This window comes from Ursus americanus, chromosome 21, assembly GCF_024610735.1.
Source record: "Ursus americanus isolate L20-20 chromosome 21, mUrsAme1.1.p, whole genome shotgun sequence".
NCBI classification, from domain to species: Eukaryota; Metazoa; Chordata; class Mammalia; order Carnivora; family Ursidae; genus Ursus; species Ursus americanus.
Window position 1 is genome coordinate 39055563 of NC_142147.1, and position 20099 is coordinate 39075661.

Genomic DNA, 20099 nt, shown 5'->3' on the forward strand with positions numbered 1-20099 from the left:
CAGCCCCTGGACACACCCTCGGCCATCCAGCTCGTAAGTCTTTGTGCACTCGGGCCAGGCGTATCCTAGGGGCTCGTGGTTTGGCTCTGAGCCCCCACTCTACCTCCTCCAACTCATTCACCTCACAGAACCTCCCAGCATAGCCCCTCTTCTAGCCTCTGGTGGCCTCCATGCCTGCACTCACCCTCCCTGGCATGCGTCCCCTCTCTAGCCTCACCAAACCTCTCACTGCCACCTCAACAATGCCGGCTTCCATTCCAGAGCTCGGCTAGTGTTCTTTCTCTGGCTGTCCTTTTCCTCCTTGCTCAGCTGCAAAAGTGCTCTTCAGACTTCAAGGTCCAACTCAACTGTCACCGCCTCTGAGAAGCCTTCCATGACTACGCCAAATGAGTCCAACTGCTGCCCCATGTGTGCTGCTATGCAATTGTTGATGGGTTTACGTGACTTGTCCCGTCTAACAGACTATCTGGTATTACTAGCAGTAGCAGCTACCACTTTCCGGGACCCACTAGATACAAGGCGCTATTTATTTAGCTTTGCATCCAGGCACATAATTTTCACAACAGCCCCTATAAGATGGGTTCTCTTCATGCCCCCATTTTATAGATGAGAAAACTGAGGCCCAGAAAATGTAAGTAACTTGCCCAAGATCACACAGCTAGTAAATGGCAGAGCTGTGATATGAACCCGGGCAGTGGCTTGAGAACTTGCCCATTTCATTACTGTGGGGTGACCCTCATTAGAGCTCATGACAACAAGAGTCCCACCTGACCTCAGATCAGAGCCAAGACTAGGGTGAGGAGAGCAAGACACTCACCTCAGGCTGAAAATTTAAAAGGACACCAAACACTCAGCAGTCAGGATACAGGGGAGTTTAATACAATTTTCTGAATACCAAAATGTATGCCAAAAAAAAGCGTGATGAGCAGACATCAAAAGTCCTCTCTGCTTTGGGCTCCAATGTGGGTCTGCACAGCACCGTTACTAATCTGTAGTCTTTATTTAAAATTTGGATCACCATGGATTTTTTTTGCATTAGTTTTGATTCATTTAAAATATCACATCCAAAGGCTATCTTGAATACTGAGTTTGGGGGCATCCCCTTAGATTCGGTGCCTACTCGGTCCCCTTAGATTCAGCGCCTCACAAGCGCCTGGTCTCAACGCCAGGAAAGAAGTCATCTCCTTGGAGCTGTCTGCTCCATCCTGGGCAGAATTACACTCCCCCTCTTCCTCCACAGCAGGAACGGAGAACCCCTAAATCCCACGCTGGCCCCCAGGCTGTGAGCATCTGCAGGGCAGGCAGACAGGGCTCACCCACTGCAGAATGTTCTGGAAGCACAACCCTGACCAAAGCCCCAGACCTTCCAAGCCCCCAAGCCTTACACTGGTGGTCGATGAGAAGGGTGGCCGCAAAGTAGTGGGCCAGGGCTCCGTAGTGGTGGGCCTTCACGCAGGCCAAGCTGGCCCAGGAGTAGGGGATGTTCTCCTTCACAGGTGCCTGGCTCATGGCCGTGTGCAGCTGCCGATAGACCTCCCCCACCTGCAATAGAAGGAATGCTGGGAAGGGGGAGCCTGGCCCAGGATGCACCCAGGCTGCAGAAAAAGAGCCCTTTCTTCTATGGAGTGGTCCTGCCGACCGCTGCTCCAGAATCTGGGAGCGGCTCCAAGAGTTCCTAGCTCTTTCAGCGTCAGAGTTCACAGGGAGATCAGGCAACTGTCATGATGCGGGGCTTTTGGCTAAGCTACAGATGGAATCAGTGATCCGTATTGGAAACGCCACAGCTTGCCAAGAAAATGTAAGCTCGCACCCGGTCCAGGGCAGGCATGGTGCCCAGGTCACGGGCAAGCTGTGGGAAGCCCCCGCTGCTTCCAGTGGGCCCACGTCGACACATCCCGCCCACCCCCCCCCCCGAAAGTCACAGGAACCAGGAGGGCTCACCTTGGCAGCCTCCTGAGCCACCTTCACCAGCGTGAAGAACTCATTCTGGATCCCAGGAAGGCAGATTTTCTCAAACACGTTTTCTTGGGCTTGTGCAAGCATCATTTTGACCAGCACGCTGAGCATGGCAGGACTCATGTCATAACTCGGAGTATGAGTGAACGTCTCTTTCAGGTGATTTAAAACCCCTACAAATGGAATTTTTTTTGCACATTAGTCAGGGGTCGACACCACGCTGTTCAAAAGCACAGAGAAGGAGAGACGCAAAAATAAACGTGTTCTGGAATGTTGTGAAAGATCTGATTCTCAATTACCGTAAGACCCAGCAATTCCCTTCCTAGGTATACACCCTAAAGAATTGAAAGCAGATGGAAACCGGTGGAAATCGATACTTGTACACCCACATTCACGACAGCATTAGTCATAACAGCCAAAAGGTAGAAACCAACCCAAATGTCTATCCACATACAGTTAAACAGAATGTGATGTACACATACAACAGAATATGTCTCCAGCCTTAAAAAGGAAGGCGATTCTGACACATGCTACAACATGGATGCAGATGTTACGCTAAGTGAAATAAACCAGTCACGTGGGCAAATATTCTATGGTTCTGTGACACGAGGTATCTGGAAGAATCAAATTCAGGGCGACCCAAAAGCAACACGCTGGTTGCCACAGGCAGGGGGCAGGAAGGAATAGAGAGTTAGTGTTTAATAGGTACAGAGTTTCAGTTTGAAGATTATGTTTATTTATTTGAGAGAGGGAGAGAGACAGTGAGCGAGCGTGCGTGTGTGCACAGGCAGGGGGACGGGCAGGGGGAGAGAGACAATCTCAAGCAGACTCCACACTGAGCATGGAGCCCGACACGGGGCTCGATCCCACGACCCTTAAGATCATGACCTGACCTGAAACCAAGAGTCGGATGCTCAACCCACTACGCCACCCAGGCGCCCCCAGAGCTTCAGCCTGGGCAGATGACAAAAGTTCTGGCGATAGAAAGCTGCCCAACAACGTGAATGTGCTTAGTGCCAATGAACTGAACGCTTGAAATTGGTTACAAATGGTCATTTTCTTTGGTACGTCTTAACAAAATTTAAAAAGAAAATCAGATTCTTTTCTAAAACATTTACATCTGTATCAAGCAAGGAAACCGGCCTGTTCCCTGTTTACTCCCGTCCCACCCGGGCCAATTGTGAGACATGCCATACATGACCAGGCATTTAATGGAGGTGAAAGCAGAAAGCAGGCAGGATGACAGAAGGGCTCTCTGCGGGACACGCTCACACGTAACACCTGGGTGGTGATGACATTCAGGGCTTTTCCCCAGGACCTCAGGGAAGACCAACCCAGCCACTCCAATGGAAATTTTCCTGCTGTAGCCCTTAGCTGACTTTTTTATATGGTAGGAAATTGACTGTCACAGCACTGACTGACAATCAACCGGAGGCTGAAATAAAATCTGACATGAATCCCATCTGACTGGTTCCTCTGGTTTTGTTGCACAGCGGAACTGCTCCGCGGATAGATGGCAGTGGCTGCGGGCTATTTGCTCCCTTCTGGGGTTTGCTCCCACTCTGTTCTTTTTTTTTTTTTTTTTTTAAAGATTTTATTTATTTATTTGACAGAGACAGCCAGCGAGAGAGAGAACACAAGCAGGGGGAGTGGGAGAGGAAGAAGCAGGCTCATAGCGGAGGAGCCTGATGTGGGGCTCGATCCCGTAACGCCGGGATCATGCCCTGAGCCGAAGGCAGACGCTCAACCGCTGTGCCACCCAGGCGCCCCTGCTCCCACTCTGTTCTTAAGCTTCATGTTGTCTATATTGCTGTTGTCTTAGAGATGGGTCACCAGCACACCTGCTTTGGGTTCCTCAGACAGAAAATGAGCCCGGGAAAGACTTAAAGTGAAAGAAATCCACTCCCACATGGGATCTTACTTAGCATGTTGTTTCATCTCAAGGGATTTTTTTTTTTTTTAAGATTTTATTTATTTGTCAGAGAGAGAGACAGAGCACAAGCAGGGGGAGCAGCAGGCAAAGGGAGAAGCAGGCTCCCTGCTGAGCAAGGAGCCCGATGCAGGACCCGATCCCGACCCTGGGATCATGACCTGAGCCGAAGGCAGACTTAACTCAGTCAGCTTAACTGACTGAGCCACCCAGGCGTCCCCCAAGGGATCAGTCATTTTAACACAAGCAATTTCACGATCACCCAAAATGACAAAGCTATGGCTCTTCACAGCCTTGCAGAGCAAAGTGAGACACCCCAAAAGTCCCCTAGTGGGAGTAACTCCCCAAAGCAGAGTGATGAGGACCAGCACAGAAGGGAACTTGGTGTGGAGCCTGCTCGGGGGCTTGTGCTGTGGTCTGTGCTGCGTGGCTGCTTTTCCCCACCATTCCTCATGGCCAGTCGGCCAGCCATGGGCCCCGCTGCAGGAGAATAATGCAGGACCCTCAGACACCGCCGAGCCAGACCCACCCACTGCACTCAGCCCGGGGACCTCCAGTCCTCTACAGGTTGATGTTAAGGCTGGGAGGACAGAAGCCTGGGAGGACAGCCTCAGGCAGGCAAGCTTTGCATGACGAGCACAATATGAATGCATGTGGATAGTAACCCGCAGGAACGAACCACGCCTGATCAAAGAAAAAAGAGCTCTCATTCGCACTCTTTGAGAAAAACGTATTCCCCTTCTCCAACATAGTGTTCAAAGGAACAGTTTATTCACTGCCATCCCTGGGGCCACTCATTCGGAAAAGATTAATTGTTAACCACAGGGTTCGCTGTGTCCGTGAGCCATACCCAGACCGAGGCGTCAGGGCTTGAGCCGTTAAGCAATTCCCTCGGTGGGAAGATCACACCAGCCCTAGAAACCCGCCTGGCCCTTACAGGCCCGTGAGCCCAAGCATGGGCCTGGAGAAGGCCCAAAGACGCTCTTCCGCCACAGGACCCAGTGCCCCAGTGGGACGAGGACGCTATCCCTGCGGCCTTCCTGGAGACGCACCTGCGGCTCTCTGAAAGGCGTCCACCGCACCCTCCAGCCCAGCCTGGGTCCGCCGATTGCACCGGGTCCCAATCTGTGTGTAGAGAGCGCCGATGTTAAACAGAATGCTGGCCTTCTCCAGGAGCAAGTTCTGCTGGCTCACCGGAACTCCGGTGAGCGAGTCGTACCTATTCAAAAGAAATCGGTTTTGAGAATATGAGTTACTTGGCTGGTTAAGGCCACTTTGGGGTGAAAGCAGACAAAATTTATTTCCTGAATTAAATTCAAAGATACACATGCAATGAAGCTTTCATTTCCAAGCAAGCCAACGGGCTGATCACGCTAAATAAAGACACCCACAGTCTCACGCAAAAGTAAGGCTTCTCAACAAACATGTCCTTCCAAAGGTGAACGGATAAATGTGGCACAACCATACGGTGCAGTATCGTTCAGCAATAAAAGGAAATGGGTTACTGAGCCGTGAGCAGACATGCAGGAAACTTAAATGCATATTTCTCAGTGAAAGAAGCCAATCCAAAAAAAGGCTACATACTTTATGATTCCAACTATCTGGCATTCTGGAAAAGGCAAAACAATGGAGACAAAAAGAGTCAGTAGATGCCAGGGTTGAGGGGCGGGGGGAGGGATGAAGAGGTGGAGTAGAGGGTTGCAGGGCAGTGAAACTACTCTGCGTGATCCTGTAACGTGGAAATGCATCCCTATACATGGTCAAGACCCACGAAATGCCACCGATGCAAGCTATGGACTTTGGGTGATAATGTGGGGGGGTAGGGATATATGGGAAATCTCTCAATTTTGCTGTGAACCTAAAACTGTTCTAAAAAATATGACGTATTAAAAATATATGTCTTCTCTTGGGGCACCTGGGTGGCTCAGTCAGTTAACCGTATGACTCTTGATTTCAGCTCAGGTCATGATCTTGGGGTTGTGAGATCGAGTTCCGTGTCAGGCTCCATGCTGGGCGCGGAGCTTAAGATTCTCTCTCTCCTTCTCCCTCTGCCCCCCACCCCGCTCTCCCACTCCAAAAATACATACATGTGTGTGTGTCCTAAGTGAAACATAGCAATTATGAACCCCTCATAATTCTTCCTCGAGTCTAAAAGACTCAGGATCTGTTTTAAAGTTCACCCATCAACCAGCAGGTAGACGTGGAGCTCCCTCCTCATTCAACACTAAGGAGAAATCACCTTTACCCTTGCGCTCTGAGTAGGGAGCTAAGGATCTTTAGCAGAAGTCCTGTGCCTGACCTTTCAAAAGGACGGCATCCGGCATCCGTAGCCCAGCGGTGCTCAATGTGGCTCCGACCATGCCCTGCGGCTCCTGGGATTTACTCTCCTTTCTCCTAGGCTAAGTACCCTCAGGGAAGAGGCACCGCATCGCTGACGTATTTAAACAGCACTAACCTTCAGAAACACCAACTCTGGAGAAGAATCAACTGCTCTGCTTAGGTTTTTAAGAGCTGATCTATTTTTGTTCGCTGCCTTTGTCGTTGGGACAAAACCCGACTCCCATCCCCCGTCCCATCTGGAACAAGAACCTTGCTTCTTGTTAGTTCCACCCCAGAGCCCCCGTGTTTCCCCAGCAATAAAATGAGCACACACAAAAAAGGCCTCTTCTCCTCGGCTCACTTGCTTCGAGAAGCCACGGTCTGTTGGAGCCTTCTCCCCTTGGATCCCCTTCACACATAAACACCCGCTTATCGACGTGTCCCCAGGCTCTCCTGTAGCAATGGGACTGCTTGAAAGAGGGGGGTGCTGAAGGGGAAGGCAGCAGCGGAGGCCTCGAGCACCTACCATGTAAACAAGATCCCCATCTGTCGGGTGGGCGGGAAGAACCGGCTCTCCACAAATCCCAGCTGATTGAAGTAGGTCGTGAGCAGTTCAACCCCGGCCTCATCCCGGCTGGGCGTCCGGCAAGCCTGGAGGGAGAGGAACCACCGCGGGGGGGTGGGGGGGTAGCAGGTGAGGACGCAGCACACGGCCACCCCAGATGTTGCACACGCTGTGTCTGCAGGGCCTCCCCCCCGCCCCCGCTGCTGCTACCCTGAGCACTGGGAGGGGTGGAAGGGGCTGGGGTGGGCTCAGGAGTCCCGGAATCCTGCCCCAGATGTGCCAGGGTGCACAGAGGGTTCTGAAAGCGCCTCCCTATCACCTCCAGCCACCCTGAAGACACAGCAGGCTCTGGCGGCCCCCCTCCCCGCTGCACGCAACGCCGCACCTGTCTCAGATCCATCAAGTCCGCTATTTCGTCTTCATACAGGGAGCTGTCCTCACTGTAATGTTCCAGGATAAAGTCCTGTAAGAAAAAGGAGATGAGATCCTGTAAGGCGTCATTCCAAACCATAAGCAGGTAAAACAGGAATGTCTAATGTGCCCCCCTCCCCTGGTTTAAAAATACATGTAGAATCCGTGAAACCACGAGATAATACGCTACAGTGATTTTCTGGATGGTGGGATTTATTTTCTGAACTGCATGTATATTTAAAGAGGTTCCTTTGTGGCTTCAGTAAAAAGGAAAGTTGAAGTTCTTTTTTATTTTACTTATTTATTTATTTTTTAAAGATTTTATTTATTTATGTGACAGAGAGACAGCCAGCGAGAGAGGGAACACAGCAGGGGAGTGGGAGAGGAAGAAGCAGGCTCCCAGCAGAGGAGCCCGATGTGGGACTCGATCCCGGAACGCCGGGATCACGCCCTGAGCCGAAGGCAGACGCTCAACGACTGCGCTACCCAGGTGCCCCTGAAGTTCTTATTTATTTTAAGACATGTTTGTGGGGGCACCTGGGTGGCTCAGTTGGTAGAGCACATGACGCTTGATCTCGGGGTCATGAGTTCAAGCCCCAAGTTGGGCACGGAGCCTACTTAAAAAGAATGAAAAAAATACAATGTCTTTGCGTCACACTCAAGTGACTGTGTAAGTGACAATACATTGAACAATTCTGGCACACATCCCAGACACTCGGGGGCTCCGATGTTCATCCTGTCTGTGGGCTGCCTTCAGTACCTGGGCACAGGGCCTTCCTGGCAAAGGAAACTCATGCCTAGGGGCTGTTATGAGGCTACTACCCTCAGGGCCTGCGATGTGAACCTTTGTGAGAGCAGCTTTGGGCATTTCCACAAATGAAGCACCGGAATGAGACCCCTAACCAGGTCCCCAGTCCAGCGTTTGATGACCACTCTGTGAGTTCATTCGGTCATACGGCACACACGGATGTGCACCTGCTGTGTCCGGGCACTGTTCGTACAGCCTAAAGACTTCCCCATGCGGCCTCTATTCTCACAAGGGGGCACAGACAGTAAGTGACAGGCACAACAAATAGGTAAATTAGGGGTGCCTGGGTGGCTCAGTCGGTTAAAGGTCTGCCTTCAGCTCAGTTCATGATCACAGGGTCCTGGGATCATGTCCTGCATCAGGATCCCTGCTCAGGGAGGATTCTCCTTCTCCCTCTGCCCCCCACCCTCCAGCTCGTGCTCTCTGTCTCTCTCAAATAAATAAAATCTAAAAAACAAATAAATACGCAAATTACATCATACATTGTAAAATGGCAAGTATGATGGGGAAAAAACAAAAAATATAGTATAATGGGCATCGAGAGTGGCTTCTTGTATACCATCTGCCCTAAGTGTTGGCTCTCCCTGGCTACCGGAAAGTGGAGGAAAGACATGTTCATCTATGTTTGCTCAGGTGTCTGTGAGCAGATTCTCACGACACACTTTCTTTTTTTTTTTTCAAAGATTTTATTTATTTATTTGAAGGAGAGAGACAGCAAGAGAGAGAACAGAAGGAGGGCGAATGTGAGAGGGAGAAGCAGGCTTCCCGCCCAGCAGGGAGCCCGATGCGGGGCTCGATCCCAGGACTCTGGGATCATGACCTGAGCCAAAGGCAGCCGCTTAACCAACTGAGCCACCCAGGCGCCCCTCATGACACACTTTCTACACTAAAGCCCCTCCTACTTTTTGTCTGTTCAGTGCATACCCACACACGCACGCTCACACACCCTCGACTTATAAAAATGGGGTTCTGTTGAATGAATATGCACATTGCTCTGCTATTCTTTTTGCACTGGCAACGTATCAAACATTTTCATATGCCACAAAATATAACATGACTTTAAAAAAATTGTTTTAAAGATTTATTTTAGAGAAAGAGAGAGAAAGACCGTGAACACGCAGGGAGAGAAAGGTGCAGAGGGAGAGGGAGAGAATCTCCAGCAGACCCCCACTGAGTGCAGAGCCCGACATGGGGCTCGATCCCATCACCTGAACTGAAATCAAGAGTCAACGCTGTATCAACTGAGCCACCCAGCCGCCCCTCTATTACATGACTTTCAATGATTATGCAAACCTCCAGTGTAATGAGCTTACAAGTCATTTACTAAACAAATAAAATGAGCACCTACTATGTGCTAGCCAATATGTATCATGATATTCTTAACCTCTTTAAGTTACTTGTACATTTCTGGGATTAAAGATAATACCACGACAGTCATCCTCATGCACACCTTTGATTAACTCCTCAGCATAAAGTTTGAGATGTCTTGCTGTGTCCAAGGATATATAGAGGCTCCTTCTGTTTTTCAATTTCATCATTTTTACCCAATTTTTCCTTTCATTTTATGATGTCACAAATTTTTTTTTTTAAGATTTTATTTACTTATTTGTCAGAGAGAGAGAGAGCACAAGCAGGGGAGAGGCAGAGGGAGAAGCAAGCTCCCTGCTGAGCAAGGAGCCTAATGCAGGACTTGATCCCAGGACCCTGGGATTATGACCTGAATCGAAGGCAGATGCTTAACCAGCTGAGCCACCCAGGTCTCCTGATGTCACAGATTTTCTTCACAACTTGACTTAAAGTGCTGATGTTTGGAATCAGCTCCTCTACTAACACAATGACCATTTGTAAAATTTGAAATGATCTTCCACTATAATTATGTTATTCGTGTGTTAATAATGGTGAAAATAATCTGGAGGACAAAGATCATCTGAGGCTTCTCTGATGACATCCCTGAAAGCAGGGTGAGGGGTCACCACTCAGGAGATGCTCAGGGATGAGAGAAACTACATCCTTTTCAGGACAGCATGTTGTTCTGGCAAAATTTTTCTTAAAATTAGGAGACAAATTACACTTAAAGTAAGTTTAAAAAAAAAATTATGTTAACCCCATAAAAGTCAAAGAGAACTGTGGTAAATTCTAAATGCATTCCTAGGCTAGATTAAACATAAATATGTTTAATATTAAATATGTTATCCTACCAAATAGTAGGATAAAAAATACCTAGCTGAGGGGCGCCTGGGTAGCGCAGTCCTTAAGCGTCTGCCTTCGGCTCAGGGCGTGATCCCGGCGTACCGGGATCGAGTCCCACATCAGGCTCCTCCGCTATGAGCCTGCTTCTTCCTCTCCCACTCCCCCTGCTGTGTTCCCTCTCTCGCTGGCTGTCTCTCTGTCACATAAATAAATAAAATCTTAAAAAAAAAAAAAATACCTAGCTGAAACCCACTGTAAACATCAGGGATAAGACAAGGATTACATAACATAATTCTATCTTATGACATAATTCTGAAGTTCTCTAGCCAACAAATTAAAACAAATACTAGAAAGGAAGAAACAAAATAATTTAATTTTTTTGCAAACTAATGGCACGTTTACAAAACCTAGAGTGTCAACTGAAAAGCCACTAAAAGAATAGGTATTCAGTGAAATGGCCACAAAGTTAAAGATATAAATCAATAGTCTTTCCTTCTTATATAAGCCCTAACCAGTTAGAAAAATGTAACAGGGAAACAATAACTTCCCAACTGCACCATCTCAACAAAAGTATGATTAGTCCCAGGGAAAAAATTAACTGAATTCACTAAGCAGTTAAGTATTAAGCTTTACTGAAAGACTAAGTTATTTTATTCTTTCATGTACTCATTAAGGCATTTTTTAAAATTTCCAGTATAGTCAGCATACATATTAGTTTCAGGTGTACAATACAGCGATTCAACAGCTCATGACTCAGAGCTCATCAAGAGAAGTGCGCTTTTAATCCCCTTCACCTGTTTCACCCATCCCCCCCCCCACCCCCCTCTGGGAACCAGCAGTTCTCTGTAGTTAAGAGTCTGGTTTTTCGTGTGTCTCTTTTTTCTTTTTTCGTTTGTTTTGTTTCTTAAATTCCACATATGAGTGAAATCGTGTGGTATTTGTGTTTCTCTGATTGACTTCTTTCACTTAGCAGTATATTCTCCAGATCCACCCATGTGTTACAAATGGGGAGCATTAAATCATTTTTCTTAATAACACAGACATGGTCCCTGCCCCGCATAAAACCTGCTGTTTGTTGACATATCAACAATCAGAAATATTATGTTCACAGATGAAAATGTGCAATATTGTAAAGATACAATTTTGTCCTACATGAGGGATGAATCTAATGAAATGTCAATCAAAACCCAAAAGTACTGTTTTGGGGAAACTTGACAAAATATGGAAGTAAAAACGTGGGAGAAAAGCCAAGAACATTTGGAAAAGCATGGTCATAAAGGAGGCTTGCTCTAATTGCTATTAAAACACAGAGGGATTAAACAGTGAGCAATGGATAGACAATGAAACCAGGCATGGGTCAGAAACAGACGGAAGTAGACTCGAGAACCAGGTGTATAACAAAAGCCAGCATTCCACGGAAGTGGGAAAGGCTGGAGCACCCAGCAGGTTCGGACACGAAGAAGGTGGCACCCACAGACGGCGTGCCCGCTGTGAATTCAAGGAAAGGGCTAACAGAGTGGTGCGGGCAGGGTTAAGGGAAACCGCAGGGACGGTGCAGAACCTCCGGGGCCGTTAGAATCCCAGAGCCAAAGGGTCAAGAAGGAGAAGGAGCTTTGAAAACCCGGAGAGATGGCTACCTGAGGTAGGCACCCAAAGCCACCAGGACTTTCCCTCCAGCAACGCAAAAGGAAGCCAGCTGGGCAACCTGGAGAATAAATACCCGAACCTCGCTGTCCTCCTAGTCCCTCCAGCCTGTTGTGGCCTCCTTGGCACAGAGCAGGACAGAGGAAGGCAGATGGGGGGAGGGGGGCGGTGCTCACAGAGGGAAATGGACACCATCCAGCACCACAGATGGCTTCTTTACATAGCGTTCAGGGGACACTGGCTACCCATTTGGTGAAAATAAAAAGTTATAGCCCTACACCTCATCTTTTGCCCCCCCAAACTAATGCCAGATAGATGAAAGATTTGATGCAAAAACACCTGAAACAAGACAACTGGGAGAAACAATAGCTAAATATTTATGCCATCTTGGTGCGGAGGGTGCCTTTCTGAACATATCATCGAGGCAGAACTGTAAAGGGAGGGACTAGCAAATTCGACAACATAAAATCTCAGTGGCAAAAACATATATATTATACTTTTTAAACCTGTTATTGCTTGTATAACAAAAGGTAAATTAAGAAGCGAACGTACTGAGAGTAATAATTTGCAATATTATAACCAAGGGTTAATATCCTTCATATGTAAAAGAACTCTTGTAAGAAATTAAGAGCAAAACTGTGGAAAAGCAGAGGAAGGGCAGAAACAGTCATTATGAAATCAGGCAAAAGCAGTAAAGGCCAAAGAAACATACACAAGAGTGTATCCAACTGTAGTACTGATCAGAGAAATGCAAACTATAAGACACTATTTTGCCTGATTTCACAAAAATCAAAACGATATCATAAAAAAGTCCAAATGGTGAACGAAAGCCAGCGTAACGTAAGGGGCAGGAAGATAAGCGGTCGCACACAGCAGGCAGGAATGAAGGCGGGACCCCTTCTGGTGGGTAAGTAGGTCAGGCGTATCTTCCACCTACCAAATCCGTATCTAGCCATTTATCCAAAGAGGACACTGGGAAAAGTGTGCGGACGCTCAGCAGTGGGTTGCAGACAGCAGAAAGCATTTGGAAGCTGCCAAAGGAACGAGATTAACAGCCACCCTGTTCAGCATCTACCACGAGCAGGCACCACGGGGAGCCCTAAGAGAGGGGAGGGGATGAGTCACACACCCTCATGAGTCAGGCCCCTGATTAGAGGAAGAGCCCCAGTGTCCAAAGATTAAGTGCTGAGCAGGTTACCGAGCTCAGCAGGGACGGGGCGGGGAGGGATCTTTCCACGTCTTGGTATTTTTCTGAATGTTTTGCAATCCTGTTCTTAATCAAAACAAATAAATAAATAAAGCTGTATTCAAAAGGAAAAAAAAACCACCCAACCACCTTGAATTCTCTGGAAAGGGAATTTATTTTGATGGTGCCTTTTTTTTTTTTTTTTAAAGATTTTATTTATTCATTTGACAGAGATAGAGACAGCCAGTGAGAGAGGGAACACAAGCAGGGGGAGTGGGAGAGGAAGAAGCAGGCTCATAGCAGAGGAGCCTGATGTGGGGCTCGATCCCATAACGCCAGGATCACGCCCTGAGCCAGAGGCAGACGCTTAACCGCTGTGCCACCCAGGCGCCCCTGATGGTGCCTTTTTTGAAAAGATTTGAGAGAGAGAGTGCGAAACAACGGGGGAGGGGAGGAGGGAGAAGCAGACTCCCCACTGAGCAGGGAGCACAAAGTGAGGCTCCATCCCAGGACCCTGAGATCATGACCTGAGCCCAAGGCAGACGCTTAACTGACTGAGCCACCCAGGCGCCCCATGGCGATGCCTTTTAATGAGGTCATTTGAAAGCCCATTTATTTAAAAATAGAACCAAATCACAGCGTGAAGCTTTCCTGACCACGAAGTGTCACAGGGACGCACACGGAGGCGCAAGACAGGCCTCACGAAGCCGGCCGGACTACACCTGCCCAGGACTCTGCAGCACACACGTGGGAAGGAGAAAACAGAACGTCCCCAGAGGTTCTCATTTTCGTCTGACTGACATCTCAAGAGTCCCTTTTAGGCTAAAATGACATGGTTGGAAGCCTCGGCTGAAGAGCACTTAGCCGTGCCGGCAACATGTGATTTCTTTTCTCCGCTGAGTTTAATGTGGAACCCAGCACGTGACACGTTTAGATCTTACAGATGCCCGTGAAATCTCCAAGCTGCTCCAAGTCTCCCTCTAACACGCCTGCACTCCTGCAGCCTGGCTCCAAGCAGCAAACAGAATCGAAAGAAACCACTCTACAGGGACACCTGGGAGGCTCAGTCGACTCAGCATCTGCCTTCAGGTCAAGTTATGATCCCAGGGTCCTCGGATCAAGTCCTGCATCCGGCTCCCTACTCAGCAGGGAGCCTGCTTCTCTCTTCGCCTGCTGCTCCCCCTGCTTGTGCACGCTCTCTCTCACAAATAAATAAATAAAATCTTAAAAAAAAAAAAAGAAAGAGGGGCGCCTGGTTGGCTCAGCCATTAAACATCTGCCTTTGGCTCAGATCATGATCCCAGGGTCCTGGGATCGAGCCCTGCGTCGGGCTCCTTGCTTGGCAGGAAGCCTGCTTCTCCCTCTCCCACTCGCCTTGCCTGTGTTCCCTCTCTCGCTGTCTCTCTCTGTCAAATAGATAAATAAAATCTTAAAAAAAAAAAAAAAAAGAAAGAAAAAAAGAAACCACTCTACAAAAGCACCTAAAGACATTTCCAAAGACGCAAGGATTGTCTTGAGTCTCACAGACATGTGGCAAGTCTCAGAGACGTCTGTAAATTCAGGCAGCCTGGAAATAGTTGGCACAAAGCTGCAGCTCCTGGGTTGTTTTCTACCCAGAGAAATCAAATCTCGTGGGATCCCGAGTCCTGTGAGACTACCAGCGTCCCTTCTCAAACTCCAAAATAAACCCCAAATTGACAGGGACCGGGACCTAGATGTAAACAAGGCAGCAGTCAAAAAGGCCCCGAGTGAAAGAGCCTCTGTCAACAGACTGGCGGCCTCTGCTCCAGAATGGGGGTCAAGTGCAGCAGCTTTCAAAGCACCAACCGACTGCTTTTAAAAGGACACATTTTACAGTGCCCAACATGCATATCATTTTTTTTCTTTTCTGAACTAAAAGTAGTCCAAGATGAGTCAACTAACAGGATTACTGTGAAAAGAAACGTAATACTTGGAAGCATTTTTCATGACACTGGGGTTCACTGCCGTCCACCGCGCCTGTGCTGGAGGGCTCAGAGGCAGGCACTACCTCCCACCCCACGTCCCCTTTCTCCTCCTGAATGGACCCTGGAGGGGATTCATTAAAACTCAGAATGACGCGGCTGGGAAGAGGACGAAGGGGAGGGCATCCCGGGCACAGGGAGGCCTGTCCTGGCCCTGGAGGGGGGTGAGGCCTCTCTGGGGTCCTGCACCAAAGCACCTATTCCACTTCCCCTCCGAATCCCCCATTGAACCACAGGCCTAGAATGTAACCGTGACGTCACCAGCATCCAGCACGGTGACAGGCACAGGTGGCCTACAGGTAGCAGCTGCTTACCAGGGACCCCCACAGTGAAGGGGAGGCCAGATACTCTTTTTTTTTTTTAAGCTGTTATTTTGGGGGCACCTGGATGGCTCAGTCAGTTAAACATCTGCCTTTGGCCCAGGTCATGATCCCAGGGTCCTAGGATCAAGACCTGCATGGGATGGGCTCCCCACTCAGTGGAGAGTCTGCTTCTCCCTCTTCCTCTGATTCTCCCCTCCCCCCCGCTCATGCTCTCACTCATGCTCTCTCTCTTCTCTCTCAAATAAATAAAATCTTAAAAAAAAAAAAGCTGTAATTTTTTTAAAAGGAGAGGAAAAAAATCAGAAAAAGAAGGGAGAGGAGGAGGACAGAAGAAAGAGAGGGAGAAGGAGGCTGGATCCCCAGGAATTCGTGGAGGACAAAAAACCCCATAAATTCCAGCTATTCAAGTATTTAAAGATAGTGAACCAAACATGTGTGATTTACTGTGAAAGACGTTAAAAAACAGGATGGATTGGTATATTGATGCAGGCATGCACAGATGGATAAATCTGATTAAGTAACCCTAGCAAAATGTTCATGGTAGAATCTGGGTCCTGAGGACACAGAGATTCACAGCAAAATTCTTTCAGTTTTTCTCTAAGTTTAGAAATTTTCCTAATAAAATGTTGGGGGAAAAATTAGCACTTCTCCCATAAACAGGGCCTAAATTGGTTACCAAATTTAAGAAAAGATTAAAATAGGGTACAATTTTAAAACCAAAGCACGTCCTCCACGGACCATCTCTGGCTTGGCCTCCTGGAGAGGGCAGGCCCAGGTTTCTAACTTGCCTTCCGGGGCCCCTGAGCCTCGGAGGGACCAAAGATGGTGCAATCACAAGAGGACAGACGGCATAAGGTTCGCTGGCTTGCTGAGGGGCGTGGGGGCACCCCACACAAATCAAATGACACTCAGCCCACTGAGCCTAAGGCCGCTTGCAAGGGATACACAATTCCTAGTTTGTCTTTTCAAACAGTGAGCTCAGCGTCCACTGCTTTGAGATTTACCTTGAGAACGACGGAGAAGTCAACATCCTTGGTTTCCTTCAGGCCAAGTGGAATCAGTGGGACCGTAAATGCCTCCCTATAAGGAACACAGCAAGGTATGTGAACATTGTGACCCCGGCCGCTCTGCGCCCAGCAGCCCACTCAGGGCACCCCCACCTCTGGACGCCAGTCCCACACACACACTGCTTCATGTTCCATGAAGATGACTCTGGTCACCTGCCTGTCTCTGTTCTAAGCCCAATCCCAATGCCCTGTGACTTCTGGACTATGCAGCCTAACACAGGAGGCCTACCACCTTGACCGAGGTCCCGACCTCCACTGTTCTTTCAACGACTGCACCGAGGACCTCCTGTGTGGCAGGGCCTGGGCCTGGGGCGTGCACTGCTCCCCGACCTGCACGCACCACACTGCCAGTGGACCTCCTTCATCAGCTCCCATCCCCACCCTCCTCCCCCATTCCTCACCAGGGCGGGTCCCACCTCTCCTGCGGCCCTCCAATCCTGGGCCCTCGGGGGCCTCCTCTGATGGGGCGTGTCCCCCTCGGTGTCCCATCACCTGTATGGGGAAGGCCTTGAGGGCCGGGGCCCCTTCTGATACCTAAATGCACCCAGCTCCAGCCTACGGTCACGCGCTGGCCAGCTACTTGCCCCCCAGGCGGCTCCTCCCCAACTGACCACTCAGTTCCCCCACCGGTCACCCTGGAAGTATGCCCTGAGCCTACATTCTTAGGGACAGGGGCAGGGCCAACAGGAAGTAAAGGGGGCTCGGGCTGTGTTTTGCAAACAGGGATTTAGCTCCCTGACCTGTAACAGGAGACCTCCTGGGGCCGCTCAGCCCAGCCAGGGAGAAGGCCAGGAATGCGGAGCAGGCTGAGCGGACAATGCAGCTGCAAGCTGGAACTGCCTCCGTGGCCGCGGGAAAACCACGGGCTGCGCCATCCAACCGTGGGGGCGTGTGGCTTCCCCGAAGCCTGCAGGGAAAGCTGGACCCTACTGGAAGGAGACAGGATGGACCGTGCCTCTCTCCTCTGCGCCCAGCACCCTCCTGCCCTCACCCCACTGGGGCTGGAGGCAAGGCCTGTTCTCCCCGTGACTGGGGAGAGCAGCCAGGGCACCCCAGCCCCAACCTGGCGCTAACCTAACTCCCTCCATGACCTCCAGCCTCGTGTTTTCTCATCTGCCCAGCCAGACCGTTTCTTCCCGGCCTGCCTCACAGAAGTGTTTAAAGATCAACTGTGCTTAGAAAGAAACAATCCGCTTTGAAAACAGGAAGGGGGTGGAGGCGAGCCCAAGGCGTCATTACCTCTCTCTCCCCTCTTCCCGACGGCGCAGGGGACCTCCCAGCAAACAAGAGCCAGGCTGTAATCACGCAGGGGCCTTTGTGCCCGCACTCCAGGCAGCAAGTGGGAATATGAAACATCCTACATTTACCAGCGAAGTCGGGCCCTGCCTCACTTACTCAAGGAACTTCGACCTTTGGGCAGAACACTGGAATTTACTACCACAGCGGAGGCTGGGAGAAGCCTCTCATTTAGTGTTCTGAGTAGGTGTTCAAACCCACACTGGGAGCCCACAGGTGAGCGAGCCAGGACACACGGACATCACAGAAGGAACAGCAGAGGTTCCACACACAAACGCTTTCCCTCCGGCCCTGAAAAACACCCACGCGCCATGCAGAGGCTTGGGGACAATCCAAAGGTGACTCCAGGTTCCCAAATGTCATCCTTTTGTGAATCCGCAGGACTATTCACTCACCGAGTCTCCCCTGGAGCTCACCTACCTTTTGAGAAGTCTCAGTTGCCCACAAAAAGCTTCTCAAAGTTATTTCTCTATAAAGAGGGACCTCTCTTTCAAAGGTAGCTCACCTTGGGGAGACTTTCTGAGCTTTCCTGAAGGCCCCGCCTCAATACCACGCCTCTCACAGACACTCCCAGGGGAGGCTTCTGAATTCCGACATTTGTTTCTCAAAGATTTACTGGGGCACATTTCTGAAGCATCCCCTCAGGGAACTCACATGGGTCCCCTTAATCTTTGAGGTAAATGACCCCTATCAAGTAGTTTATGCGTTTTTGTGTCCCATCCACAGAATGAGCCAGTCAGGCCCTGTGCATGGTGAGGAGGCTGACAGGGAAGGAGGGAGGGCAGTGTGGGCCCCCACCTGAGAGCAGGCAGGCTCTCAAATCTAACCACAAGTGGGTGTCCAGGGCATCTTTATGGCAAAGCCATGTGAGAGATGCCATCTCTTCATCCGGACCCAGTCACATGGCTCTTCCCTAAAACTATGCCGCAAGGGTCCAAGGACAGTTAGATGCCTTTCTGTCCAACTGCCCAGGTGTTTCCAACAAACCCCATCTGTTCGTCCCTTGATTCTTGTACCATGCTCAATCCTCAAACTGATCGATCCCTCTCTTCCCAAAGCAGGGTCGGCCACACTCTCACGTCTATCTGGGCACCATCCCGATAAGGCACGTTCCGAGGCTCAGAGAGTAACTCGAAGCAGCATTGCCCCCACTTACTCCGTGCTCTGGTAGACTCCCACTGAGATGTTGAGCCCCTCCAGCTCTTCCTTAAGCATCTGCAGATCTGAGTTCACAAAGCTCAGTTCCAGGCGCACCTGCTCCCGTACCTTGTGGTTCGTAGCTGCTCTGTTGGAAAAGTAGGGGGAGAAAAGTGCCTTCAGCCAGGTTGCCCAGTTGCCAGGGGAACAGACCTCCCAGGCCCCATAAGGAAGTTTGGAGGGTTCACTTGCAGATGTGAGGGCCAGAGGTGACCAGATGTCTCTGAGATGCCCGCACCTGGCCCATCTTGAGCCACGCCTGCCAGTAAATGCACCTGGGACGTGGCTGATAGACTAAGCTACCAGACATAAATCTTAAGACATCCCTGCAGAGAATCAGCTTTGAGAAGAGAAAAGAGACCTGCTTCCAGCCACCCAAAAAAGACCATAAATTATCCCCTTGAAAGGAAATGGATAAGAAAACAAAGAAGGAGGGGGCGCCTGGGTGGCACAGCGGTTAAGCATCTGCCTTCGGCTCAGGGCGTGATCCCAGCGTTCTGGGATCGAGCCCCACATCAGGCTCCTCCGCTATGAGCCTGCTTCTTCCTCTCCCACTCCCCCTGCTTGTGTTCCCTCTCTCACTGGCTGTCTCTATCTCTGTCAAATAAATAAATAAAATCTGTAAAAAAAAAAAAAAAAAGAAAAAGAAAAAGAAAACAGAGAAGGAGGTAACGCTCCCCAGCTCATTCTAAGAGGTCTAGTCTAACCCTGACCCAGACTAGAGGAAGACATCACAAGAAAGTAAAACAATAAACCGACATCCTTCATGAATATATACGCAAAAATCCTCAACAAAATATTAACAAGCCGAACCTAGCCACATTTAACAAGGATTATATACCACAACCAAGTGGGACTTATCCCAGGATTGCAAAGTTGGTTTAATACCTGAAAATCAATTATTGTAACATACTGTATTACTAGGATATAGGATAAAAAAACACATGGTCCTCTCAATAGATACAAAAGAAGTATGGGATAAAGTCCAACACAGATTCATGATAAAAATTCTCAACAAACTGGGAACAAACAAGAATTTACAAAACTTGATAAAACGCACCTACAAAAACCCAAAGCTAACATCATACTAGTGGTGAAAGCCATGCTTCTCCATTATGATCAGGAACAAGACAATGACATCTGCTTTTGCCACTTCTAATCACGACTGTACTAGAACTTCGAACCAGTGACAATAGGTAAACAA

The 20099-nt window shown here is 49.2% G+C and overlaps 1 protein-coding gene across 1 annotated transcript in view; it reads right to left on the bottom strand.

The window, feature by feature from the left end:
• RHPN2 (rhophilin Rho GTPase binding protein 2) overlaps positions 1-20099 on the bottom strand; it is a 57958-nt gene that overhangs the window by 12392 nt on the left and 25467 nt on the right. Inside the window, exons 3-9 of the mRNA XM_045796168.2 lie at positions 18855-18983; positions 16340-16415; positions 7156-7233; positions 6732-6856; positions 4939-5105; positions 1942-2129; positions 1386-1542 (exon numbers count right to left, since the gene is read on the bottom strand). Of these exons, the coding sequence (XP_045652124.1) occupies positions 1386-1542; positions 1942-2129; positions 4939-5105; positions 6732-6856; positions 7156-7233; positions 16340-16415; positions 18855-18983 (920 nt within the window). The remainder of the gene's footprint in view (positions 1-1385; positions 1543-1941; positions 2130-4938; positions 5106-6731; positions 6857-7155; positions 7234-16339; positions 16416-18854; positions 18984-20099) is intronic.